We start from the raw sequence: 26,848 nt of genomic DNA on the forward strand, positions 1-26,848 counted from the left end.
ATGGCCATCCAGACAGCCAGACCTCATTCTTGGAGTACACACATGGCTTTAGTCCTTCCTGAGATTATATAAATACATATGTATATAAGTACATGATATAAATACAGCCTCTAGCAGCAGCAACAATCTCTTATATTGTTCTCTCCATCTGTAGACCTCACAGCACTAATGCAGGAGATCCCAGAAGCTCAGAGACCATTCCGAAAAGAGGAAAGATTACCTTTTCTCACTGCTGTGCATGTCTATTGCAAAAAAAACCCAACACTTTAATGATGATATAGCAGTATCACTCTTACTGCTCACAGCTGTGAAGAACAGACACTGCTGTGGTATACACTGAGACTTCAGTAAGGTTGAAGCTTTATTTACAGGATGAAATTCCTCCTTCAAAAAGTGCTAGAAGTGAACCAAAGGAATATTAATGCAATATCATGAATACCAAATGCATGAAATTCTAACTCAATAGAAGGCAGAGAGCTGGGTATTCTGATAAAAATGGGCCTTTGTTTTTTAATTCTTCCTTTCATTACCTGGGTTCTGCGTTGGTCAGAGCAACAAAACATAGTTGCTTTGATATGCAGCAAAACTGAAAACAATCCTGCCAGGAGCACAAAACAAAACAAAAACTCCCACAAAGGGGAAAGCTATAAAATTTGAGAGGCAACAAGGCTTTCAGAAGTGCCAGCTTCCCAGTGCAATGGCTGGAAGGGTGGCCTGGCCTGGCGGCAGTTCAATCATTTTGTAACGAAGGACAAATACTTTCAACATCCTGAGAAAGAGGGCGGAGGGGAGGGGGGCACGGCTCCCTTGCTTTCCCTCCTCCTGCTATTCTTTCTCCTCCCTCCCCCCACCCCTTGGATTTTCAATAGCTCTTTAGTGTTTCCATCAAAGGCTTTTACCATTCATCGTCCTTTCTGGTGCCTGCCTTCCACCTGTCTATCCATCACAGCCCTAACCCAGGTCCTTTTTTCCCCCTCTTTGCTATTTTTCACGCAGTGGGATTTGTTTATAAGCTTCTGTATTACCTAAGATTGAGGGGAGGAGGCTGCTGGGAGGAAAGTGAGAAAGCAGGATTAAGGAGTAATAATTCAGCTCCATTGCATTTCCATCCAACCAGTCATAAAATGTGCAAATCCTGTTCCTGGGAATTTCATGTCGGAGACCTTCCCTGCCACTGCCCTTCGTGTGCCCCCTCTCATGTGAAAACTAGCCTTGGGAAAGCTGCTTGTACCTCCAAGGATACCAAGGGACACAGCAGGGAGAGGGCTCTGAGCAGCATGTGTGTGGGCAGACACCTCAGATGGGTCTATGGGCAAAGGGGTGGGAGGGAGCAGGGACCAAACCTGGCACGATGGGAGGAGTAAGTGCAGAGAGGCCCATTAGTCCGACAGTTCTCAGCACCCCTTGTCCGTAACCAATCAGTCTGGATAAAAGACAAAAATAAGGTAGCCTTCCTGGCTGCTTCATTCTGTAAGAAAATGGTACAGAAATCTACATGATTGACCCATCGGCTTGAAGAGTTTCTAATGTCTCCTTTTTAGCTCATCAACCATCATGAAGCATCAAAATAAACTGGGTGAGATTTCTGGACCCCAAAGATTCACCAACAAGCATATCTGATCAAACTGAATGTTGGAAGATACAGGTTAATGAAGCTTTGTCACCAGTTCGAGCAGAGGTCAGCATGGCTGGATGTGGCCTCTGATGGGGAGGAAGGGACCAAATGTCTGAGCTGTGTGGATGAACCCTCACTACCTTAACAAACACAACACAGAACAACAAGTAGTGCTAAAAAAAGGGACTGTTTGGTTCTATTCCATCAACCTGTCCCCAGCCTTAGTGAGCCTACAAACCCTGTCTTGATGGAACATCATGTCATGTCTGCTGGACCCAGCAACAGTTGGCAGCATTCTTTGACCTACCGACACACCCTGATACCGAGGATCACTCAACAGGCACCACATGTCAAAATAAGTTCATTCAATTGCGAGTTATTTATTATTTTTCAATAAAATGGAAAGAGATTGAATTTGTTTTCCATCAGGAGCTCAGTTCTGTGTTTGGCAACTTTTTGAACAGTTTGACCATACATATGACAACACAAAATGTATTTCATTTGCTTGCAGTAGCAGCTTGCTATAAACCCAGTCCAACAAAGATTTACAGTTCTAGCAGCAGTGGGATATATGAAATGAGAAGTCCTTTCATCCTCAGACTGCTCTGCAGTCTCGTTGAGATGATGGAAGTCATCATTCCTAAGGCCAGAGGAGTGCAGGAGTCACTCAGCCGGTTCGGCTGTGCTAGGAGCAGGAGTGCAAATTGGGTCCCAGACGAGAGGAGGTCCAGAGAAACAGCAGCCCTTGGTTTTGCTGAACAGCCAAAAAGAAATCCTTAATGATGTTAGCCTTGCTTTGCAGGCTGAAGAGGAGCACTATTTCCATCAACTAAATAATCTTTCCTGAGGGCACTGCAAGAGGACAGACTGTGATCGCTCACCAGCCACTCTGATCTTTGTGTTCTTCCCACCCACCAGCAGCCTCAAACCTGAGCACGTCTTTGGCACAGCAGGTGGTATCCTTAATCCCACGGAGGGCCAGCCCGAAGCCAAGATTAGCAGAAGAATTTGTTTTCATTAAAATCCAACCTACCATTACCATCCTATCTGATGGTGCAGGTTTAAAATGCATGTGTCCAGCTATTCTAGCAGTTCTGTTTCTGCAGGGAAAGGGCAGTTCGGCAACCTGCCTCTTCACTTTCTAAGGTCTTTCTTTCTTTTAATCAACACGTAACTAAGACAGACACAGCGAGGAATGTTAAACGCACCTCCTCCTGGAGAATTTTGCCAGCAAGGTCAATGGAACTGGGATTTCACCTTCGTTATGTTTCTTTTGACTGTGGAACTGGTCTGATTTTCCTTCCAGATATTTTTTTTTATGGGACCGTGGAAAAAAAAAATAAAATATACAGAAAGAGACATACAAATAAACACTAATACGTGCAGGAAAAATACAAACCTCAGCACCATGCACTCCCCTCGTTATTAGACAAAGGTTGGGAAGGGTTCACAAGTGTAAAATGCTCATGTGAATTACGAGATTACTGCTCAGTTTTCTTTCAAGTCGTGGGCTGGAAACAGATGGTGGCTGTAGCATTTATGACGACACAACATGTTACTGCAAGCCTAGCCATCTCTCTCTCTCTCTCCTCAAAAATGCAGCTGCAAGGAAAGTTGTGGAAAATCACATTAGTCTCTTCCACCACACCGTTTTCCAGCCCTTCATCCCTGGCCAGCACATGGACAGAGCCATCTTGTATCCCAGCAAGAATAAAAAAGCCTAAAACTAAAGCCTGGCCTGCACAGTTACCACTGACCGGCTCATTTAATGGCTCGCTAAATTGAGGGGTTTGTCAGCATCTTAAAAAAGGCTCCAGAAGGCAGGTCCCTAAGGTCATAGCACCTGCCATGTGACCTCAAGCACTCCATAAGGCAAACACTCAAAAGGAAGCAATTAGACTGTCCTTCAGCTGTTTATTATTTATACTTTCAGTTCAGGCCAAGCAGGTTGATCTACAGAGAAATGGGAAGACAGATAGAATATTTGCAAAAGCATCTCCTTGACTTAGGGGCCCAAATCTCACTTTCAAGCATGAACAGAAATTTTCACAAGGGCAAACGCCTCTTGATTTTGAATAAGATGGCCTTCCAGTGGCCACAAGTCTAGAGGCATCTGAGAGTCTAAGGACAGAAAGAGCAACTAAGCTCATAGTTAAATATTTGCTGTATTTAAGAAAAAATACAAAAGCTCAAGCTGTGACAGCACATCTGCACTTGAAACCATGAGGTGAGCCAGGGGTACAACCCCTCAGCTCTCCGGTCACCACTGAGGGGCTTGTCTACAGCAGGGGACAATTTATCATCCATAGGACCTCTGAGTGCATCACAAAGATAGGAAATATTTCTGTTCCACAATATCTCTGAGGCCTAGAGGACCATCAACTCACTAGCAGCAAATCCATTAGCTTGGAATTCAGGCCTTTGTCCAGAAACAGGATTTCAGTGTTACTTCTTCTATTTGAGTTAGTTAAGATTCTGGCAAATATTAATTTTTCAGGCAAGTGTCACTGATACATTAAAACTGACTATCCATGCTTCTTCCCTGACTTTGCTGGCATCACTGCCTGATAGAGAACATCAGCACAACATAACCGTGCTCATCCTTACACATACAGATGTGATCCTGCTGTCCTCCCTGCAGCTGGATGCATGCAGTGCAGCATTCCACTCTCTGTGGTGTTGAACAAGAGAGCTCAAAGCAACACAGACTTCTACCATTCCCTTTATCACATTTCAGCAGCCAGTCCAGGAAGTTGCTGCAGAAATTCAACACTGTACACATTTAAAACTTTCAAAAGCATTTTCCTAGGGGTAGAATCTTTCCAGTGAACAGCGTTACACATCCACTGCATGGCTGCCATACTTAAAGACCTAAGACCCTTCTTCTAAGATACAGAAGGTACCTTGTTTTTTTTCTTTTGGAAACTTCACCCTGCAAAATTCATTAGTATCCTATGTGACAATGTATTTCCTGTAAGTAATGAGTTATAAAGTGTATTAGAAGTTTCCACTTCTGATTTTATCTTTTCCTGATCTAGCCTACAAACTCTTTTGAAGTTGCTCAAAGTGTTCTTCATGTATGCTTGTTTTAGGAAATACCAGATCACTATTGGCAAACTTCTCCTTCATTAAGCAAGATAAAGAAATCAAGATGATATGATCTGCTTAATTTCCCACCTTTTCAAGGAACTATTTTAAGATTTTTTTTTCTCTTGCCTTAGAAAAGAAACATGCTGAAGAAAATAAGGAAGGAGGAGTCCTCAGAGGCCCAGAGGCCCAGACAGGGCAGTCATTGCTAAGGGCTTCCTACTCTAAGTTTGCTGCTGGAAAGCCACTGAACAGTTAAAGATTTCTGATTTCTCTCAGTGCTATGGAAGAGTTTTCTGAGAGGTCGCAGCCTGCTGCTGAAACTAGCATCACTCCAGGCAATGCAGGAGGGGAAAACACCAGGCTTATGCTGTGTTACTGCAGCAGGCTCCTCAGGGCCTCAGTGAGCAAACCAGCTCAGATCATGCCTAACTTGAAGCATGAGTAACTTCAAAGAAATAACTCATGTGCTTCAAGTTCAGCTTTACCACTGAGGATCTTGTTGAATCACAACTAAGGGCAATGTAGGGAGCTAGTGGGAAACATTTGCACTTGCTAACCCCAGCTGTGAGATCCCCGAGCCCCCATTAGATAGGCGGACATAGCCCAACGGTTTGGGTTGGCCAGCAGGCTCTTCACAACCAGTGCATACAAGCTGCTAGGAGAACCATTCTGAAGAGACATCCCTGCATAAATAGTGACAGCGTAACTTAAAAGCTGCATTTGAGGCCACCAGTAAAATACACAAGCTGTCAGACTCACATACAGCCTGTTACAGAAACCATTCTAACATCTTCTGTCACTTTTTCTGCAAACACCTATTTGAATTAAGGGAGATTTCAGATCCTGAAGACATATTTGAGTAGCTGCCTGGCTTCAATCAAACCTCTGAGCAGCTCATTTTGCTATGGGTGACTTTGGTCAAAGAAGAGTCTTCCCTTCTGAGTTCATGAGCCCTCAATTTCCATGGGAATCCTACTGAGTAGACACCACCTCTCCTCAACCATTTTGTGCAGTGTGAGACCCTCCCCTGCATGAGGGACATGTCAGCATCAGGGAAACACAGGCCCACTGGGCAAGAGGAGAAAAGGGAAACTGCGGGGCTTGGTGGCAGCCAGGGAGGATGCATCTTCACGTAGGATGACCAGAGGATGAGAAGGCGTATCTTGGCTTCCTTGAAGTTTGGCAGCAACTCCCTGTCCTTCCCTGGCCCCACACACTGGGCACCAGGCTCCAGCAGAGCAGAGCTCAGGGCAGAATATCTGCCCTCTTACAACTCCCCTCATCTTCAGCTTCAACCAGCGTCACCTTCATATGGAAAAGACAGGTAAAAGCAGGGTGCGAAGAAAAAGGTGAAGCATGTCTGGAATAAGGAGGACATCCCATGTGAAATGTCAGGCTGGCTCCAGCAGTGAACAGAGCACGTGACAGCTACTTGAAAAGTCACTTCTGGAAAACACTTTCACTGAACAGCAGAAAGCAAAGCTGAGGTTTGAGTGTAGCTACCTAGGGAAGGAAGGCAACATTCAGCACAACATCCCTGGGTCAAAATTAGCCTCTGCAGAACAGAGACAGAGAGATTTTGGAACCACTTGAGATTTACTGGAAGTCTTGAAAAAAAGAAATAGGATCAGATGCCCAAATCCCTGAGACTGCTGAAAAAATCACAGCCAGGGGCATCCAGCAACTTTGGAGGGCTCTGGATACTCCAGTGAGGTCTACAAGTTTGAGTTCATCCCCAAAGGGAGCTGAGGCCACTCAGCACTTCACCCACAGCCCCCTCGCAACAGAGTCTTCTTTCTTGTGGTCAAACAGGGGATATCTTGAATTTATGTCATGCTTCTCCCCTCGTGAGCAAACAAAACAATTTCTGTGAGTAATTCTCCCCACTAATTGCCAAGGAAAAGTCTGGTAATGAATGCTTTGCATTTTTGACAGGTCAGAGGCTTCCCTAAACAAAGTTGCTGTTTTATGTTTTCTATCAGCACATGTTTGCATCCGGGGACCTCAGTAAATTCCAGGGTGGATGAATCTCTGTGGGAAATTGCTCTTCCATATTTTCTTGTTTTAACTGCTCCAGGAAATGAGTCTATTTTTACAACAACACTAAACGGCAAAATATGAAACCATTATCTGCTCCATGTCGAGAGTTTCGGGTCAGTTCTCAGGTAACTGTCATTCCCAGTGAAGTCAATGGAGTTGCCATCTATTTCTGCAAGGCAGTTATGTAATTGGTTGATCAGTTACTAGAACACGCTGCTACCATTGGCCTGAGGAGTGTCCCATTTTCATATGACTCAAAGTCCATCCAAGCCCTGATGTATCGATAAGTGAAGTATTCGAGTATTATGGTCTGTAAAGATGATCATTAACTGCTGAAAGATTTAAGCATAAACATTTTTCCATCAACACCAACTTTGTCGCTGAATGATCATTATATACAGTAGATTTCCTGGATTCATTTTTCACCTGCCAAATAAACTGGGGCAGGCTTTTCAAGTGTCTAAAATGTTTTTTTTTTCTGATTGTTCTCAAGATTCAAGACATTGTTTTAAATTTCCATGGGATTTAACGTGCTATGGATCTTTCTGCATCTCTGCTTTTATTCTTCGCATACCTGATCTTAATAGCCACTCTCAGTTTCAAAGATGGATAGTAGAACAGGAGCCTTCATTACGGATGGTCAAAGGTAGTTTACAGAGGCCGAAACAGTCCTAATCTCGGAAAGATGAGCGTGCAACTTTCAGGCTGGGAACTACGTATTCTTGACTTCACACCTAACTGAACAGCTCTTCAAACATCACTCGAGAAACTAGCATACAGACAACAAACTTAGAGACAATATCCAAGGAAAACACTACCTAACCTATGACTCGTTCTTTGATTTACAGCTGTGATTGCAGGCCCCACCTTACAGTCATATGCCACGATAATAGGTAGCAGTTCAACGAGAACCAGCCATAACTTTTATGTGTTGTGGTGATTTTGAGCTACTTCAGCACATAGTTTGGCCTGATGCAGCAAATAATTAGAATGACTGATAGGTGACATTCCAGAACTGAAAAATGAATGATCAGTCAGTCTTCTGGTCTTGTTCACTTTCTTTTCTAATTTTTTTTTTAAATAAAAAGTGCCACATTTCACATGAAATTTTAACTCATGATTTTTTCCCGTCTCAAATGTGTCTGATGTGATGGTGAGTTTTCAAATTTTACTTTCTGAAGTACCATCATAAATGGGATCGCTGGCATTAGTAATTGCAGACCTGAACCCACTCCTGCCAGAAAAGCCGTTTTTCAAAAAAAGGAACAAACAGGGCAAAATGGCAACCGGCACAAGAGCAGAAGAGGGGGGGATCTAGCTGCATGTTCTAGTCTCGTTACTTCATATTTGGGGTTATCTATAACGTACTTCAACACTCGGATAAGAAGACCCCTACTCACAACTGGGATCCTGTGTCAGAGAAAAGGGCAATAGACACCAACTCTGCTCCATTTGCCTGAAGTCACTGGGATATTTCTCCAAAGCCACAGGCTCAGGCACTGTTTTGGAGAAGGATAAACACAAGCACCTCTTAAAGTGCTTTTCCACGTTAGGGCCTGGGAAAAGAATTCAGGATTGGGCCTACGATAAAAACAGCTCCCTTAGGAAATGTTACCCACACCATAAAAGGAAGGAATGACAATGAAGTGAGGGGAAGGACAATGAAAAATTGTCTACAGAATTTTCACAAATTCCCATAAAATCGGATTCTTAATTTGTTCTATGTGCATAATTTTCATTACAAAGTCACAAAAGGTTGGCTCCTTAGAGATGCAGGAAATGACTAGCTCATGATAGCATAAAAGGCTGCATAACTGCATGGGCAGGAAGATGGATTTTCATCAGTCACTACATTCTTTGATATGGCAGTTTTTTGATCATGTACCCAATGCACAATAATTAGGCAAAATGACTTACCCTCAATCTTTTCAGTATTTATCTCTAAGGGTGCAAGGATTCATTCTTGGAAAGGAAAGATGGTCGTGTGATTTAGGGCACTGGATGAGCACTCAGATCTGAGTCCTATCCCTGGTTCTGCCATAGCCTTGCTGTGTGACCTTGCACAGTCACGTCTCCATGTCTCGGTCTCGCCTAAAATGGGATAACAATAGTTCTTTATTTCAGTGGGATATGAGTACAAACCTGTTCAAGGCTGTGCCATAGCAAGACACTACAGCAAAGAGCAGCATAGGAAAGCTGTGACATGAGTAATACTTTCTATCAAAATGTGGGAAAACACACAGTAGTTATTTAAATTTAAATATATGTATATATATAGGCTCAATTTTGGGGAATAAAACACTGACAAGCTTTTCTCCTCTACCTGAAATTAAAGCACACATAAGTGGGAATCTCACTGGTTTCAACAATTTCTATCTGTTTCGGAGATCTGCTTTTTGAGAAGCGGTGGAGTTAGAAAAACCAAGAAAACAAATTCCTTGAAAACAAATAGGTACCTCTGCTTTGTTTGTGTTTGAAAGCAACCAAGACTTCCAGCCCAAGAGAGGGTCAGGTCAACACTCAGGGTAAGATTTTCAAAGCCATGGAAGGGGCTTCCAAACATTATTTCCTCTGCTTTGCAGTAAAATATGAGCATGCAAATCTGAGGTAGCTTTGCAACTTCATCTTTGCGTTTGGGTGCACTTTCAAATTAAATTATAAATGGGGACACTGAGTTTAATTGAGCCATCAGATGTCTGAATAGCTTCAACACCGCTATTCCAGAGTCACAGTTACTGCCATTGGACAGAACTTCTGAGGGAGCCTTCAGCGCTGTTTTTCCAAATGCAAAGATGAACCTTCTTCTCTCCACAAATGTGTCTATAAAAGAGCATTTGTTTTTCACGTGTGTGGTCAGTTACGAGCTTGTAAGCCTTGGAGACAGGATCTCAGGGCACATGCCTAGATAAAGCAATTGATTTCAAGATAAACAGATCAAAGACTGCTCTCTCAGGCAGAAGGAGAGCGAAGAGATACGTAATGAGAAAGAACCTAAGAAGGAAAAATCGTTTCTGAGAGAGAGAAACAGAGAGCTGGGAAATTCAGGCAGAGAACAGCTGGAAAACAGCCCACAGAAGGGGAATATGGACCTGAGGAGGACAGCCAAAAGAACCTCATAGCTGGAATGCTGCAGCCCACTGGAGGGAGGAGATATGTGAGATGCTGTTCCAAGTAGAATAAAAGGCCTAAGCTCAAAAACACAGAAGAACTGGAGCAGCCTAGGAACCTCCAGGGCTGGAGAGGAGTAACTGCCTGTAGTCGCCATGTGCTAACAAAGCAGATGCAAAGCGGGACGAAAGATGGCAGAAAAGGAAAGAAAAGTGGCACGTAATTCTTGATTTTACTCAATAACAACTGAAGGGCAGCTCCAAAAGTTGAAGCACAGAATTAAATGCAAAGAATTGACTACAGAATCAGCAACCACGCACTGTATGATGTCACTGAGGTGTTTCAGACACTTTCCTCCACATACACTTTTTTATCAGAAAAGACCGCAAAAAGGATAACATCAGACCAACAACTTCTGAATCTCTGTACAGGTGAAGTGACTGCAGAATGGAAGAAGAACATTTTGCCCCCAAACCCCTACCTAGTTTGTGCAAGGACAAAAACAACAAGGTATGGAAGTACCGCATGGAAACGTGGCTTCCAACAAGTACCACCTTAGGTCTTTCCTTAAGCACCCCACCCCACAAACAGCAGTTATCAATCACATATCTGGCAGCCCTAAGTGCTCACACCCTTCCCTCTGACACTCCATGTGCTGCACTTCGGAAGCCCAGGCGGAGTCCAACTCCAACAGACAGTGGAAGAAGGTATGACACGGCATTCACAGATGCACAGAGAACTGTTTAATTTACAGCCACAATGGTGAAACAAACCATTTCAGAGCTCGGACATTCAAAGTTAAGTCTGACACTCATTCTTATATTCACTTATTGTGCTTAAGTATTAGAGAACACAGGATTACATTAACAGTACACGACAATCTGAGATCCCTGCAGGACCGAGGAGTGAAAGGGATGAGCAAGAATGAGGGACCAGCCCCTCAAGTGGTGTAAGCTGGTACCGCTCCATTGCAGGCAACAGAGCAACGGTGATTTACACCAGCTGAGGATATGGCCCTTGAAATGTCCAACTTAACTTTGAATTAATGTCTCCTGTGTCACAACCTTTAAGGTTACTGTTCCTTCTGGTTGCATCTGCCAGCTCACAGGAGGCCCAACAGCACAGCCTGCGATGCTCACAAGGCTCCGGGTAATATCTCAGCCGGACGACAGCAAATGGCACGTATGTCATGACACTGCTCCTCGTGTTTTAGAACTGTGGACTGGATCCTCATCTGATGTAAATTAGCTTAGGGGCGGCTGAAGTCAAAAACATTTGCCAATTTATACTAGCTGAGAGTATAGCCCTGAGATTTTTGTGTTATCTGCTGCATGCCATATAAACATTGTGCTTGAGAGCAAAGGCTCATGTGCGTTTCATTCCTGGTAACAAAATTAACTTGATGCTACAAGTCTCAAACAAACGACTACTGGAAAAGACTCCATTCAGTCTTCATTCTCTCCTGGTTTGCTGAATTTGGCATAACACATTTATTTGCTGGCACCAGCAAAATGCATGCCTCTTAGCTTACTTTCTTCCCGAGAACTTAACACAGGCCAGACTTGCTGGTGGTGTAAATCAGCAGAGCTCCATTATACTCAATGGAGTTACTCCAGGGAATCTGGCCCACGGGTTTGAATGCAACCTCTTATGCCAGTGCGACCATAGGACTCTCCAAAAGGTTTTTTGCAAATTATTCCACTTAAGTGACTTCGACATCCTTTCATACCTGCACAGTGTCTGAGTGGGTCACATAATGCTTTTCATCTACATGATTTTAATGGATATACGATTTCTTTTTCATTAGATATCTTTTAGACAAAAAAAAAGGAACGGAGCAACATTATTGGCATCCCACTGAAACATAAATATATAAATTACATTTTATACACTTCTTTAAACGCAGACACATACATTCATGTGCATAACATTGTGAACAGTACACTTAGTGGAAAACAAGCACAGACAATCTTAGTTAAATGTATTTCCAGTTTTGGTGCTCAACAAATACACTGGGAAAATGACCACAAAATAGAACGGTGACTATCTCTGCATTAGCATCTGAAACCAATAATGCCTGTTAGCTAACATTGCTTTGTTTGGTTGAAACTGGTCATAGCTACGGGAACGGGGGGGATGGCTGAACTATACGTAAAGAAATGGAAAGGTTAAAACTCTCTCTTTTGTCGTTTTAAGGTTCTGCAGTTCACTCACGCTTGAAGGTATTTTTTATTTGAGTGGAATCACTGTCTTAAGACAAACTCTTTCGTCATTCCAAACTAAGAGGAGAAAACTCTTTCATCTCTTTGCCGATGTTTCACAAAGAAAAGAATCCAGTAGTTCATTTTACATATCCAATGAGATAACCCAACTAAAACAAAGGGTACATAATCCAAACTACTGGGGCGGGGCAGTGATTTTGGCCCAGCGAGCAGCCATGTCATATCTGGCACAGCCCTAAATTTCCAAAGCAGTAAAGCAGGATTTAGCCATGTGGCTCCCACTGCAATCCATGGGGAGCTCCACATATAATCCTTTGGCACTTTGAAAATACAGGAGCTTGTGCCAGACTGTTTTATCTGCCCTGCTATAGTTAAAATAGATTTTGATGTTATTTGGGCTATTCTACTACAAAAATATGACCACAAAATGCTTTTTTTTTTCTTTTTTTTTCTTTTTTTTTTTGGTTCAAGAAAACATAGCAGGCTTTCTCAGGTATATAAAACTGTTAATTTTTAGATAAAAATACAAACTTCACCTTTACAAAAACACATATTTCTGTTGAATACACATAAAGCATAACATTTTACCAAAAATAAAGAATTTTAGGTTTTGTTCAAATATTTGCAGCAAGGTAGTTCCCATGCCACCATGACATTGTACAATGCAGATACAAGAACTTGTACATTTCACACAGCTCCAACATGTGAAATAAAAGTATCTGTATACTGATAAGAATGACAATTGCTAACACAATATCACTAGTAGGCAACTGGCATAAGTCTTAAAGGAAAAAAAAGGATTTTTGCATGGATATCCTATGATTTGTTTACGCACGTCTCTCTTTTTTTTCCTCTTTGTTTCTTTTTACGTAATGCTTTAAATTACAGGGGAGGTTGGGGAACATAAACCAAGAAACGTCTAGAAAATTATGCATAGGTATACCATTTTTATTTTAATACATCTCATTAGTTTGCATCCCACTAGGAGAAATACCATAATGTTTTGTGTTCTTACTGTTATACCAGTCTTTTATATGTGTTATTGGCAAATGTAGTCCAAGAGATAATAAAAAGCTAGGCAAAGAGTAAAAAGAAAACTTAATAATCACTTTATGGTGTAAAAAAAAAAAAAAAATCCACTTAAGGCTCCCCAGAAGGTTTTTTTTTTGTATAGACTTTTAAAACACCACCAAGCAAGGATGTATTGTTCTATAGTGTTTGCGTGGCATTTGATCATTTCATACATTCCTGCTTTTTTTGTGCCTGAAGTCCATCAGTGTCCATCCATCTTCATCAAGAACGCAGGCACATTTCCTGACGTAAAGCACCGTTGACTGCTCTGACAGAAATCCACTATTCACTCAGATTTTTGTCATGTTTTTGGGTACTTTTGGTATCCTCCATTCATTCATTCAACTGTCTTTTTTCTTTTCTGTTTTTTCTTTTTTTTTTTTTTTCTTTTTTGGACAGGGAAGCTTCCTATTGTTTCACAGAGTGCTACAATACTTGCTTTGATGTCACATTAAACAAATGTACATTGTCTCTTTGTTCTCATTAAGTGTTCTTTTGAGCCAGTTTTTTTCACACAGGAGAACAAATAAAGTATACAGTCAATAAGCACCATACATAGTAGGTTCAGGAATGTAACAAACCATGTACATCCATGTCCCAGAGAGAAGTTTTTTTTCTAGCTTATTTTCACCTTACATCTGCAGGAGAGAAAAAAGATACAATAACTCTATGATTAGAATCAAAGGTCCTATCCTCTAAGTAGATGATTTAAAAAAAATTAAAAAAAATAAGCTGTTCTGCATGAAGAGTCACTAACCTGGGGCAAGAAGCTCTACATGCTGTTCTGATTGAGTTTACAAGCGCACTTTTAAAGTTGAATTTTAGAAAATCTTTGCTTCTATCATACTACTCCCAATAAATACCTGTTAATCTGAAACAGGATATCAAGTTTAGCATTCTTTAGACAAGATACATCAGCATAAATGAATACTGCTGTTGGGAGTTTAGGTGCAAAAAGAGGTGCTTGAAATTCAGTTCACCATCATAGGGGCATTAGGCACATACACTGCAAAATCCAAATCATTCCCACTCCAAACACTAGAACCAAACACAAGTGCTGCAATTTACATAATTTCAAGTCATTAAGAAATGAAAACTCCGCATTTAATTTGGAATGTATATCACATCATCATACACTGCTAATATGCTGGCCAACAGATTTCAGGCATTTTTGCATTGAGAGGGTGTTAGTTTTTCACTATGCTGAAAAACTCATGAATTTTGATGACTGACTGTTATCATCCTACTGAGACTGAACAGAGCAAAAAAAAAAAAGATCTTAATTTTGTGGTGTAAATAACACAGGGCCTTGCATTTCTAAGCATCTTCCTCCTCAGGTGGGCAGATCATCAGGGGCATGTACAATCAATTCCAGTTCATGCCAAAACAAGGGTTTGATGGCCATGCACAGAATAATATTTACTACATATATACACTCCATGTTTTACAGACAATGATGGGAACACAACGATTTGTAACCTGGCAATTCATTCATGCATTATTATGTGATGTTTGACCTCAGAAATCAATAATAATGAAACAAAAGCAGAGGCAATGGAACTTGAGATTTCAGAAGCTGAAGTATTAGCACCCTCCAAAAAAATAAAAACAAAAACAAAAAAAAGGCAAGAAAAGGAAGTAGCTCAAGAATGTAAGATGCTGATGGTGATGTGGAGCTTAAAGGAAAAATACCAGCAGGTAGAATTATCAAAGCCAATCAAATCTAATCTCTTTGCAGCCTTGAGGTAGCAAGTGTCAAGATTTTGAACAGTGATTAAGTTGAAGTGATGGTATTTGATTAAGTTTTCCAGTACTTGTGCTATTAGGGTGGTTCAGCATATAGGTCCTACCTGAATATCAAATAGTTCCAGTAGGTTTTATGTTGGTTTTAACTTTTTTCGTTTCCGTTTTTTACCTGATTCCCTAGGCCTTCCTGTTAACATAAGGGCAGGGCTGGTCAAAAGCCCCAAGGTAATGCATTTCGTTGAACACTGAAGTAATAAATACTCAAACCGTTTACATTTCAAAGAAATCTCATTATCCTTTGCATTAAAGTAGTAACTTCATAACGTCTGATTTGACATTCCGTTTATAAAGTAATTATACAAAAGTAAAGAAATAATAAACGAAGTTGGCATTGCACACGTCATTTCCAAGATCCATCTATAATTACTGTTACCATGCTGTATTCAACACACGCTCTCAGCTCTGTAGTTAAGCTATTTTCAGCTCACCATCCACTTGCTGGTACAAATTTTATTCCTATCAGTTATTAAATCCTAGAAAACTGTATTCTTCCGTTAAATTTCTACCCCATTTTTCACACATAATTGATCTAATGGAACATTTTTTTTCCAAATACAAGACAGAAAAAATATTAAACCATACATTCACAAAAATAACCATTTAAAATGTTTTTGTCTACTCATAACTCAGCCTGGTTTGAGCTAAAACACTCTGCTTAGATTATAAATTGATGTCCAACAGAAATCACAACAGAGGCCTATCGTTGCTTTTATACAAATTCTAATTCTGCTCTGTACATAGCAACTGGAGTTGACATTCACTTAGGTCAGGTTTATGTCTCCATGCTAGATACAGGCAGTCCTTATCCAGACACCTATGAAATCCATCACCACTGAGCACTTTCCTCCTGTATTTACTTGCTCTTCACTGACTCTAATTTTGGGGCTGGGTCTACTGTACCCCCTAAGCTCCTGGAAGAGGTGAAAGTGAACTTTTGCAGTTACTTCCGTGGGGTTTCCTGAATGTGCTTCAAGTCCTGGGAAGAGGATCTGAGCTAGTAATTTTAGGCACTTTATGAAAGTCACATTGAAAGTAAGTATTCTTCCCCGCTTATCTTTCCCCAATATTATTTAAGTTTTGTCTTGAGAGGGCAAGCACACATTTAACCTAACAATGGCCAATGAATTCTTGACTAGTAAGAAAGTAAGAAAACAACAGGAACAGGCACCGTTGTTTCAAAACTCATTACTTCCGAATAAAAAATTTACTCCTAAGTGTTTTATATTCATTTCATTAATATTTTCCCCAAGGCGAAGTAAATCTCAGCCTTAACTCTGTCTCCACAAAGTCCAAAGAAATTAGGCAACAGAGTTCACCAATAAGCTGCAACAGGACAACCTTTAACTTAATTAAGCAAGACCTGAGCAATACTGGGCATTTACTTTTATTTAAAGTCTAACCTAATGAGAATTGATAGAATTTAAAATCCAAGTCCAAACGTTTTCTCCAGCACAAACTGTTCCTAATTTTGCATCTCCAACACCCAGAGAAGTAGCTGGGGGCTTCTCTACTGAGTTCATGGAAGCAAAATTTGCTTTACATTCTTTACTGAAATAAAAACAAGTTCTATATGAAATAAGCATTAATGCAAAAATAAAAGGAAAACATACCAGTTTCTTCTTCTCTATAATCTGAATTAGTATTTGTTGATGTACAGGTGCATTCCATATGCTCTTCTAATCTCACCAGAACTTCTTTTAATTTTGGCTTTTTTCTAACATATTCCACTTTTGCCACCTATAAAATACGATGAGGTACGTACTGAGACACATTAACATAGTTCAGGACTGAAGACAGATAACTATATACCCCTATTTTTGAATGAAGCCAAACCCACATAAAATGTTAGCATAATAATCTTCTTTTATCTTAATTGTGCATCATGTAACCATTTATTGCACAAACTATTTGTTTACTGAAGTTCAGCACTTTGAAACAGTTTTCCCCCAAGATAAAATAATTTCCCATTCATTTTATTTTGAAGTTTTAAGCAACTCATCACAATAAACTCTAATCAGCATTTGTTCTTGCAGACGGCCACTTTTAGCACGCTGTTCTGTATGTGTCGACCACTGTTCTTGAGCTGAAGGCTAACAGTGAAGGCATTCAGTCACTTTGTAACACATTTTCTAGTTCACAAATTGTTGTCTTCAGAGTCCTCTGGATGTGAAGTACTCAACCCTTCAGAGACCCGCATTTGAGTATCAGCTTAGAAAGCAGTAATCTCAGTCCTACTCATTCCTTGCAGTGACCTGAGACTTGCTCACAAGAGCTCCCACACACTGTTGTTAAGTCCAAGGGAACTACCACTTGCAAACTAGATCCAGCCTTTGGCTTTTTTTGTGGATGGCTAGCAGGAACACCATTCCTTTCTGATCCATCCAACTGCTTCCAACTACACTGCTCCACTTTGTGCCAAAGCACTGGCACTCTTTAAGAGAAAAGTCTGGGGTGTGAGGTGAAGTTGGAGGAAGGAGCATGGTTGGAGAAGCAGTTGGTCTCAATGCAAAGAAAACCAACACAAAAGGAAAGGACGTTGAGGCTGGAGAGATGCTGAACATGAAGAAACCTGAGCAGCCCAGCACCAGCAGGCAGGGCAGGAGCATGGTGCAGGCAGCAGGAGCACTGCTGGGCTGGGGCACTGACATAGACAGGTTGGGGGGTGCTGGGCACAGAGTTGTGCTGAACGTAAACAGGCATGATGGTCACAGCCATGCAACAGAATATGTCATAGAGTGGGAAAAGAGTGCTACAGAGTGTCTAAATTTAGTTTACAATTGTGTTGAATAGATGGTAACCATTTACTTGAAATGGGAAGCACTGAAATGAAATCATGGTTCCTCAGCTCTACGAGTGATTTGTCTACTGCTTGACAGAAAGGACTGCATCATGTCTGTCCCAGCAAACAGGAAGACAACTTAATGCAGGTATGCATTATAAATGAGACAGATGAGGGAGCAGAAAGATGAGAGAGGCAGATTGCCTGTAGAGAATTTAAATGACAGAGCCAAAAGGTCCAACCCAAGTAAAACCCCCAAAATAAAGCATTCACACTCTCCTTGTAATGGTCTACTGGTGCGTTTGGCAGGGTTTCGATGCTCCAAATCAATCTTCAAACCATGAAAACCATTCCCTGGCCCTTCCCAAAATGGAACAACAGTCTCACAGAACAAGAGTGGTGGCTGGAAAAAACATCACATCCCCAGTTCCCAGAAACACTCTTTTGGCTCCATGGATGTACATAAACTACCAGGGACCGCTGAATGACAGTAACAGAAGCGAGAGCAAAATCCTGGCCTTGTTAAAGTCAATGGGAGGTCTGCCATTGCTTGCACAGAGCCAGGATTTCAAATCCACATTTTAGTCACTGCCTCTTCTGTCAACAGAATCTGGAGACTATTTTCAAACAAAAGTTGCAGAGAGTCAGATATGTTAACTAAGATGTCCACATTAAAGGTATCTTCAAAAACTCTCATATCTCCATATAAACAGATTAAGAGCTGGCCATGACATACAAGAATACTTTAGCCTGAAGATTAACGATGGGTCAAAGCAGTATGCTTCAAAATCTCCTATCAGGACCCAACTTCAACAAGTCCTTGAATGCAAATATGTGAAAATATATGGTACAACCGAGTCATCTGGCATCAAAGGATGACTAATCCTTAAAATTTACAAAAGCAAACAGTAATTAAGACACCTCCATCACCACAGACAAAGAAGGAGACCCAGCAATCACAGAACAACTTTCAGATCAGTCATGCTTATTACAGCTGTTGGAATAAACCAGCCTTATTGAAAACTACACACAACAAAAACAAACTGTAATCAAACATTTTAAAGTCTGTCCCTGTTTTGCTTTGTTTGCCAAACTGAAAGATACATGTAGTTCCTGTGGCTAATCAGTATCAAACAACAGTTTTTTTTGTTTTTTTTTTTTAAAAAAAAAGGTGATGCTTTGAATAATAGGATCACAAAGAATTCAAGAAGCAGTTTAAACCTCTGGATTTTTACTACACTGTAGTTAAAATACAATCCAGCATACATTTCACTGCTCTGCTTCATGTGAGGCAAGTTGAAGGAACGATGTTTTCCAGTGTGCTGTAAACATTCAAACTGAAGCAGCACAAAAAAGAGTTAAATTGTCATGTTTGTGTCATCTCCTAGCACCTGCTGCCAAACAGGATCTGTAATTAATGCTAATCTAAAACGATAAAGGTTGCAGGTCAGATTTTCAGTGGCTATAAATGGGAATGGCTATGCTAATAGTGTGTGATTTGGCCTTTTGTTAGTGTCTGTTTTCTTCTTTGTATTTTTGCCCCTGTCTTGTACAGTTACTGTCACGTGAATTACCAACTGCTTTGATGGCCAGTTCTCAACAAACCACCCATACCAACATCAGCTTCTTCTACTTGTCTCTTATGCAACAGAAGTAAAAACCACAACCTCAAATCCCTCCAGAACTGAAAAAGATTACTATATAAGGACTAAGAGAACCAAGCTAGTTGGTTGTCTTCTTTAAGTGGTGTGTAACCAACGGTACTGTATTTGATTCATAGCAGAGCCTGTGTACCATTCTACAGTATGGTGTGGTGGCTAGATTAAAATGAAAATAAAATCTGAAAAATATATATGGCCTCATGAAACAACATGGAGACACCTCTTCTAGAGCTCCTGCAGGAGAAAGATCAGGGAGTAACAGCAGGATGAAAACAGCACTGAACCAGAGCATCCAGAACTGCCCTACCACACAGCTGACAGTTACCGTGGGTTGGAACCTGCACGGAAATCTCAGCACAGAAAATTCCTCGTAACACACAGAGCAGCAAAGCTCATGAGGCTGACAGCTAAATACAGGACAGGAAATAAAACCAAAAAAAGACAGACCGAGGGTTCTCCTTGGGATTAGCCATTTCTCCTGTATTCGATCACCTTACAATCCCGTTCTTTACAGCCCTCAGGTCTGTGAGGAAGACGCAGGCCTACAGGGTGTAAAGGCACCGGAGGGGCTCAGCAGGGACCCTGCCAAGTCCCTGCATGCTCCAGGGATGGCAAGATGGGCACAGTGCCCGCCAGGAGACACGCTGCCAGCTGCGCACGCTGCCGTGCAGGGAGGCAGGCCGCCCCGCAGCCTGGCTGCCACCCACGTTAAAAACTCCATTAAAGACATTTGCAGGGCACTCCTCCAGCCCAATCCCCAAGGGAAGCCCTGTGCACGGACACTCAGCGAGCGTTCTCCCTTCGCGGAGCAAGGCCACAAATGCTGCTACCGCTGCAGGGAGGGGGGAGGCCCGGGCAGGGCCCGGGCAGGGCAGCCCTGTCACCCTGTCATGGCAGCGGGACAATGGGAACGCAGCCCCCAAAGGCACGAGAGGCTGAGGCCGCTGCGGGGCATGCTGGGAAGACACCAGAACACTTTACTTCATTTGGACCCGGGCTTCCCTTGTTTCTTCCGTTCCTAAACCGACCTTCGGTCTCCCTGTCAGCTGGTCCTGCCTGCCACCGGCAGTAATCTTCTGCTAGGCCACAGCTAAAATCAAAGTGCTGCTTACCCTACTGATAGCAGTAGTCACGGGAAAAACATCCTTAGCCCGCAGACACGACACACAGCCATTTCACCTGCACACACCACCGGCTCTATCAGCCCTTCCAAACCTCTCTGGGCACTGGGCAGTTCTGCTAAACATCTCCCATGTTTTTGTCCTTCTCTTCACAACCTCTCAGCAACAGCCAAGCGACAGCCGAGGAACAGCGTTCCCTTCCCTCCAGCTCCCTTTCCCCTGTATTAATTTACTGTACGAACATACTAGGTTAAACTTCCCCAATCAGCTCAGTGCTGAATACTGAGAAATGGCTGAAGTTATATTGTTATGGCTATGGCCCAAGGCAAAGCAGAAGGCAGAGCTGAGGTGATTTATGTAATTTTTGTGTTTAGAAATGAGCATTGCTGCAAACAACAGTAATACTCAGCTTGGCTACTCAACACTGTAAGCAGGATTTGCTCTGCAATATTAACTGTTTTCTGCTGCCCTGACCAAAAATGTGAATAATAATTGTGCTGAATATTACAAGAAACATCCTGGCAAGACTCAGTTCAGAAACCCCCCAAATAAATTACCGTCTAGTACTTGGTAAAGATGTGATCTCACTGTGCAGAAGCAACAGAATCTGCAGATGTTACTGAGATGCTTTTGCAGACAGAAGAAGAAATATATCTGTAACAGACACTGACACCCATCCTCACCAATCCTTGTTACTATTTCTCTGTCCGAAGGATAGAAATGCAACAAGGAGTTGCCCTTCCTATCAGAGGGCAACTCCCAGCCAGGTACTTCATCTCAATCAGATTCTTGCAGCGCTGTACTGGCACGGCTTGCTGAGTAGAGATTTCTTTAGGACCAGAAGGCTGTGCTCCCCGGGGCTCACTGTGTTACAGCACAGGGGAACCTCCCTTTCACTGAGCCACCCAACATGGGGGAAACCTCAGAGTACTTGTCCTGGGGAAGTCATGTCACCAACGCACGTCACCAACATCCCCGGTTTGCAGCCTCTCTGCAGCTCCAGTTCCACAAGCTCAGTAACAGTACCCTGGGCACCTGAACACGGCTCTGTGAAGGCAAACTGAGGACAATCCGAAACCCTATAGCCTTTAAGTCATGTCCCCAAGAAAGGAATGCCCCAGTACAAGCCCCTCCGCTGCTCCTCTCACACTGCTTCAGCTGTCTCATAACCTTGAATACAGAGGCCCTCAGTAAGACAAAGAAAACACCCTCTGCTTTAGCCTGTTAGATGATGCAAACCCACTTGCTGACCTTTCTGGGTGAACATTTCTCTAGTGTGAATGGGCCAGCTATGATCTCACTACCTTGTCAATGAAGAGGAAGTGGGGAAAGCCTTTTCAATGTTTAATCAAAAGAGGGCTTTTATGCAGTCTGACATCAGGGGAAAATACAAGACGGCTTTCCAACCACATTGCAGAACAGCTGAGAGGCTCTCCAAAAACTCTCCCCCTACCTTTCCAGCGACCATTACTCTGGGCCAGCTACTTAATGGCATGAGCAGACATTCAGCTCTGAACGTCAGATTGACAAAAAGCTCATAAAACCATCAATTATATCAAAGCTACAAGGGGATATGACTCTGGAGGGCATAAATATGGATTCTGTTCAGAGATTTCTGGTGTGACAGTGGGGTCAGCCTACAACCTTTACAATGAACATCCTGTTCCTGCTTGACCTCTTGTCCTTCCCCCCCCCCCCACTTCTACTTAATGACTATTTGGAGCAGTCCTGGAGTTTGGGAAAAAAAAAAAACCAACATCCTCCAAAGCTGACTGATGTATACTGATATCGCTGGTGGCAATATATTTACACAGCTACAAAGAGCAGCTGCTCAGCTGAGACTACTTTTAGCCCGCTCCCTATTAAAATGAATGCAAATCTAAAAGCACTCAAAGCGTTATCAGAGGACTGAGTGCAAGACTCTGTGTGCTGGGAAGCAGCCCCAGCAGTGACATCCCACTGGTGCTGCCAGTTACAGGCTGCAACCTTGGGGCTTCTAGGGAGCCCTTGGGGTCCCTGAGCAACAGCAGACTGCCAGTCTCTCTCCCCCATCACTGCAAGGACAGGTTACAAGCACAGGGCTCAGTCCTACCAACAAATGCCAATACAGTTCACAATACACAGGACTACTCTTTACTGGCCTCCTCCAACTGCTTTGTATCTTTTAGTTGTGACACAAAATTAATAGGAAGCTGAACCAAACCCCAAAGTAACAGCACTAGATATAACACTGAAGCACTAAGCTGTTCAGCTCCTATTAGAACTGTACTGCTTCAACCTCTTTGGTTTGCTCTCAGCTCTTAGATATGATCCCAATTTTTTTCTCATTTTTCATTGTTGCTGTAAAGCCCCACACAGGGCAAGCAGCAAGCAAGTGCAAAATATAATTGCTTTCGTAAAAAGTGAAGAAATCTCTTCAGATGCTCCCCCAGCTTATTTGGATGTGAAAACATTTCTCAGGTGCTCAGGAAAGGAAGAGAAGTCCTGCTCAGATGCCTGCCTGTGTGCATGAAAAACACTGAGTCGACCCAAATGCCACACACTGTGTTTACAACATACAGTGCTACGTGGGCTAACAGCACCTTTCTCAAGAAGAAATCCATTCCAAGTAGAGAAATCAGGGTGTTGCACTGGGCAATCTTCTATTCAAGAATGTGGGTTGGTTTCTTTTTTTTTTTTTTTTTTTAAACAAATTATGCTCTTAAAATACTCAAAGCAACATGAACTCAGAGCTTTAGCAGTGTAAGTGCTAAGGCTAATCTCCTACATGCAGATGTAAATCAACATTACTTGTTTAAACACTGATAAAAATTAGAACAGAGTGAAGCCTAATGAACGTAAAAAATATTTCACGTAGTATTTACTGGAAAATTGCAACAGGGATTTTGTCTAATGAGTAAATACAGCATGAAGCCGCTGAGTCTTCTATCCCTGGGGTAAGATAATTTGAAACACATTTTTTTCAGATCAAAAGTGTTATGTTGTCAAATATAAAAGCTCAATTTAGGCTGCATAATATTTAATTAAGAAAACAACATTCCACACTGGGATTTTTTTTTTTTTTTTTTTTTTTTAAGTCCAATGCCCCTTGAGTCATTTTATCTTCTTAACTCTAAGATTTGTACTGTGCGAGATCATGGGAAAGACACAATCAACTTTATTTTCATGACTAAAAGAAGAAAAACCTAAAGGGAACCCAGTGAAAATCAAATCCAAACCCAAGATTTTCCAGCGACCATGTCATTTGAAAACCCCCCTTGGCCCACTCAACATAGAGAGGAGCATAGCAGCCAGCTCTCTTGCTAAGAGCATGGATATTAAAGACCCAGGTCGCGCAGAACAGCCGCAATACCTGAAGATCCTACACTTATGAGGAGGTTCTTAGGGCTCCGCAGCCCCGCTCTGCTCACCTTGACGCTTCTGTGATGTATCCGCGAGGGCTGGCATTTCACGCTGCTGGTGTTGCAGCAGCCAGTGCAGCGCTTCACCTCCACGCACGGCGGCCATATCAGGAAGTTGGCCGAGGTGGGATCAATCTGACTCCGAGGTATCTCGTATATCACCGTCCGTGTTTTGCAGACAGCCGGGATGGCTTCCTCTGTGAACAGAAGAAATGCACACTTCCAGGTGAGCAGCTGCTCTCACCTCAGAGCACCCAGATACCATACAGCACAGATTTACGAGCGGCATCTTTAGCCCGGGGCGAGAAAGTTCTCAGCACCCAGCACTTCCCAACACGCCGGTGCCGAGCACTGTTTGCCTACCACTGCGCTGTGGGTGCTGCCCTAGGGGAAAGCTGGACTTGCTCCCAGAAGCCCAGCCCTAAAATGCATGATGACAAAGGCCTGGCTCCCAACACAGCTCGGAGCATATACCGCTAGGTAAGACAATCCTGGCTCTTTAGAAGTGACAGCAAGCCAGGGGCTTTTCTTCCTTAGCCAGTCCTCCCGTACAGCTTCATAGCAACTGCTGAGCAGCAGCTGTTATTTTACAGTATTGGGGCAATCACCGCACACATATATTATCACACCAACATGCAATACCTGGCAAATGCCACCACAGAAGCTGCACTGAGGATATTTTTATCACACTCAAATTGGCTGAGCTGAGAAACAATCCGCACCAGCTTGAAACTTCTGAGTCCTGGGTTACTACTTCCACAGCCTTAACATCCTCATATCAGGGAGTCTGGTCGGCACGCCATCCCAGCAGGCAACAGCCATTTTGTTCTAACTGAAAGCTCTGTGTACGCTGGGTTTTATTTCATTTGTTATTTTTGAACGAGGCAAAACCACAAGAGTAGTATGACTGAGGAACCTGCAGTGCGATTTTCAGCTGGACAAATTCACTGCTGGGTTCAGGTAAGGTGAGCTTGTCGCTGGCAGCTTCAGCCACATGAGCACCAGAACAAGAGGAATCGTAGAATCATAGAATCATTTGAGTTGGAAGGAACCTTTAAAGGTCATCTTGTCCAACTCCCCTGCAACAAGCAGGGACATCCATGGCTCTGTCCCCCTGCACTGCACGATTGCTGTCATGAGAAATCCAAATCACGCATCGTTCTCAACCTAGGGACTGCCTAGGAAGTCAAACTGGTAATTTAAAACGGTCCAGAAAATAATAGCAATCGCAGGGACAGCTCGTTTGGTGGTGAGCTCTCTGAAGGCAGCTTGGATGTTTTGCCTTGAGTGGAAGCAGTGATAGCTTCGGGTCAGATGGGGCAGGGAACTGTAACTCTGCCTGTGCTTCTTCAGTTACTCCTGAAGCACAAGAAGTTCAGGCCTGGCCTGCACTGCAACATGAAAATCTAGGCCTGGTTTTTAAAGAGGTACATTTTGGCCATGCAAACAGAGTGAAAATTCTTCTCCTCAATCCCCAGTGCCACGAACTTGACGAAATTAAAGGATCCAATACTGCAAGATAGCTGACAACTCCTACTCATTACTGAGCACATACAGCTCCCACTGACTTTTACGGAGAGGTATCCAACACCTAGCAGAGCGAGGTGCCAAGTGTAGCAGACTGTTTCAGAACCGCTGTTCTCTAGAGGCATTCAATGTGACGAGCGTGCTTGCCAATTCACACTGCAAATCCATGCCGACAGCGTGCTGTGCTATCTACTGCGGACAACCACAGCTCCACGTTAGAATATATTGACTCTGAATTACCTTAAATAGATAAGAACATGGATGCTTTCCACCATTGAGTAAAATGGTCAAACAGCCAGATCTAATCAGATGAACAAGCACTGCTTACAGAAACCGTTCTAAAATTCCTTAGCATCTCTTTAATCTGGGATCTGGGCTTTACTGGATCACCATCATTAGTGTTTAATAAGAAGAAAATCCCCTGTAAACACGCCTGGTGCTCTACAGAACGATGAAATGAATGTCCCAATGTTTCCATCAATGGCTTTTAATTTTTTGGATAAACTGTTTTTTCCATTTGAATAAAGAGTCAAGCTGTTTCCTTTTGTGGAGCTTCTGTACCGAAAACTCTACCAACTGTTGATGTTTTTTAAAGCAAACGGCTGTAGTTGTTCCCCATACTATGAATTATACATTGAATATCACAGCATTTTCTAACCAAGGTCTAGCTTTGTAACATGCTGCAACAAGAAAGTGAATGTAAAGAATTTGTGCTTGTCTGTCTCCTATGGACAACCTCCACAAGACAGCTTCTCAGGCAACAGCTTGTTTTGTGCAAAAAGAAAAGCAGAAGCTAGAAATGGCCTTTTTCCTTTTTGTGCACATCCCATTTTTCCAGTGAAACGCCCTGCTTGGCTGACCAAAAGAACCCCTCTGTTCTTCCTCCCTGAGTACAAATAGTTTGCTTCTTACCAATGCTTCTTTTTCTGCGAATGGGCACAGGACGGTTCTCTTGCACATGTTTAGCAGAATGAACACTGTAAGACCTCAAGTTTGTCTCTGAAACATCATCATATCCTGAAAGAGGAAACAAAGTATTAAACCTCAGCAATGTTTTTTAGCAGGAATGTTGCTAACAGGGCTGTTCCACACATATAAAACTGCACAAGTCCCAATCCTGCTGCAATTAATCGAACATAATTCCTATCAATGCAATTGCAAGGATATAAGGCAGGGAAGACATAAACATGAAATGCCACGAATAAGCATGCACAGCATAATTCTAACACCCATTTTACTAAAAGCCCCCCCAAAACAGCACGTACTCTGTGATACAGAACCGTATCTAAAGCAAAACACGTGCACTTCTATCTGAAAGGCATAGCAAAACTTCTCTTACTGGAAAAGTGTAGAAATAAGAACAACAGAATTTCACAGGAAACGTTTCTTATGAGAAGTTTTTTGAAG

The 26,848-nt window shown here is 42.4% G+C and overlaps 1 protein-coding gene across 19 annotated transcripts in view; it reads right to left on the reverse strand.

Annotated features, from left to right (window-relative positions):
• PDGFA (platelet derived growth factor subunit A) overlaps positions 1–26,848 on the reverse strand; it is a 114,665-nt gene that overhangs the window by 78,938 nt on the left and 8,879 nt on the right. For 2 of the 19 annotated variants that reach the window (XR_002443017.1, XM_021411084.1), the window contains exons 3-6: positions 26,354–26,458; positions 23,924–24,111; positions 16,563–16,689; positions 8,663–8,836 (exon numbers count right to left, since the gene is read on the reverse strand). Coding sequence is in view for 10 of the 19 variants with exons in the window: in XM_021411084.1 (XP_021266759.1) it covers positions 8,703–8,836; positions 16,563–16,689; positions 23,924–24,111; positions 26,354–26,458 (554 nt within the window). In the remaining 9 variants the exon portion in view is untranslated. Of the gene's footprint in view, positions 1–1,965; positions 8,837–10,573; positions 15,080–16,562; positions 16,690–23,923; positions 24,112–26,353; positions 26,459–26,848 lie in introns of those variants that run through there. The other 17 variants (XR_002443019.1, XR_002443016.1, XR_002443015.1 and 14 more) reach the window with 17 other exon arrangements.

This window comes from Numida meleagris, chromosome 13 (genome assembly GCF_002078875.1).
Source record: "Numida meleagris isolate 19003 breed g44 Domestic line chromosome 13, NumMel1.0, whole genome shotgun sequence".
In the NCBI taxonomy this organism is placed as follows: domain Eukaryota; kingdom Metazoa; phylum Chordata; class Aves; order Galliformes; family Numididae; genus Numida; species Numida meleagris.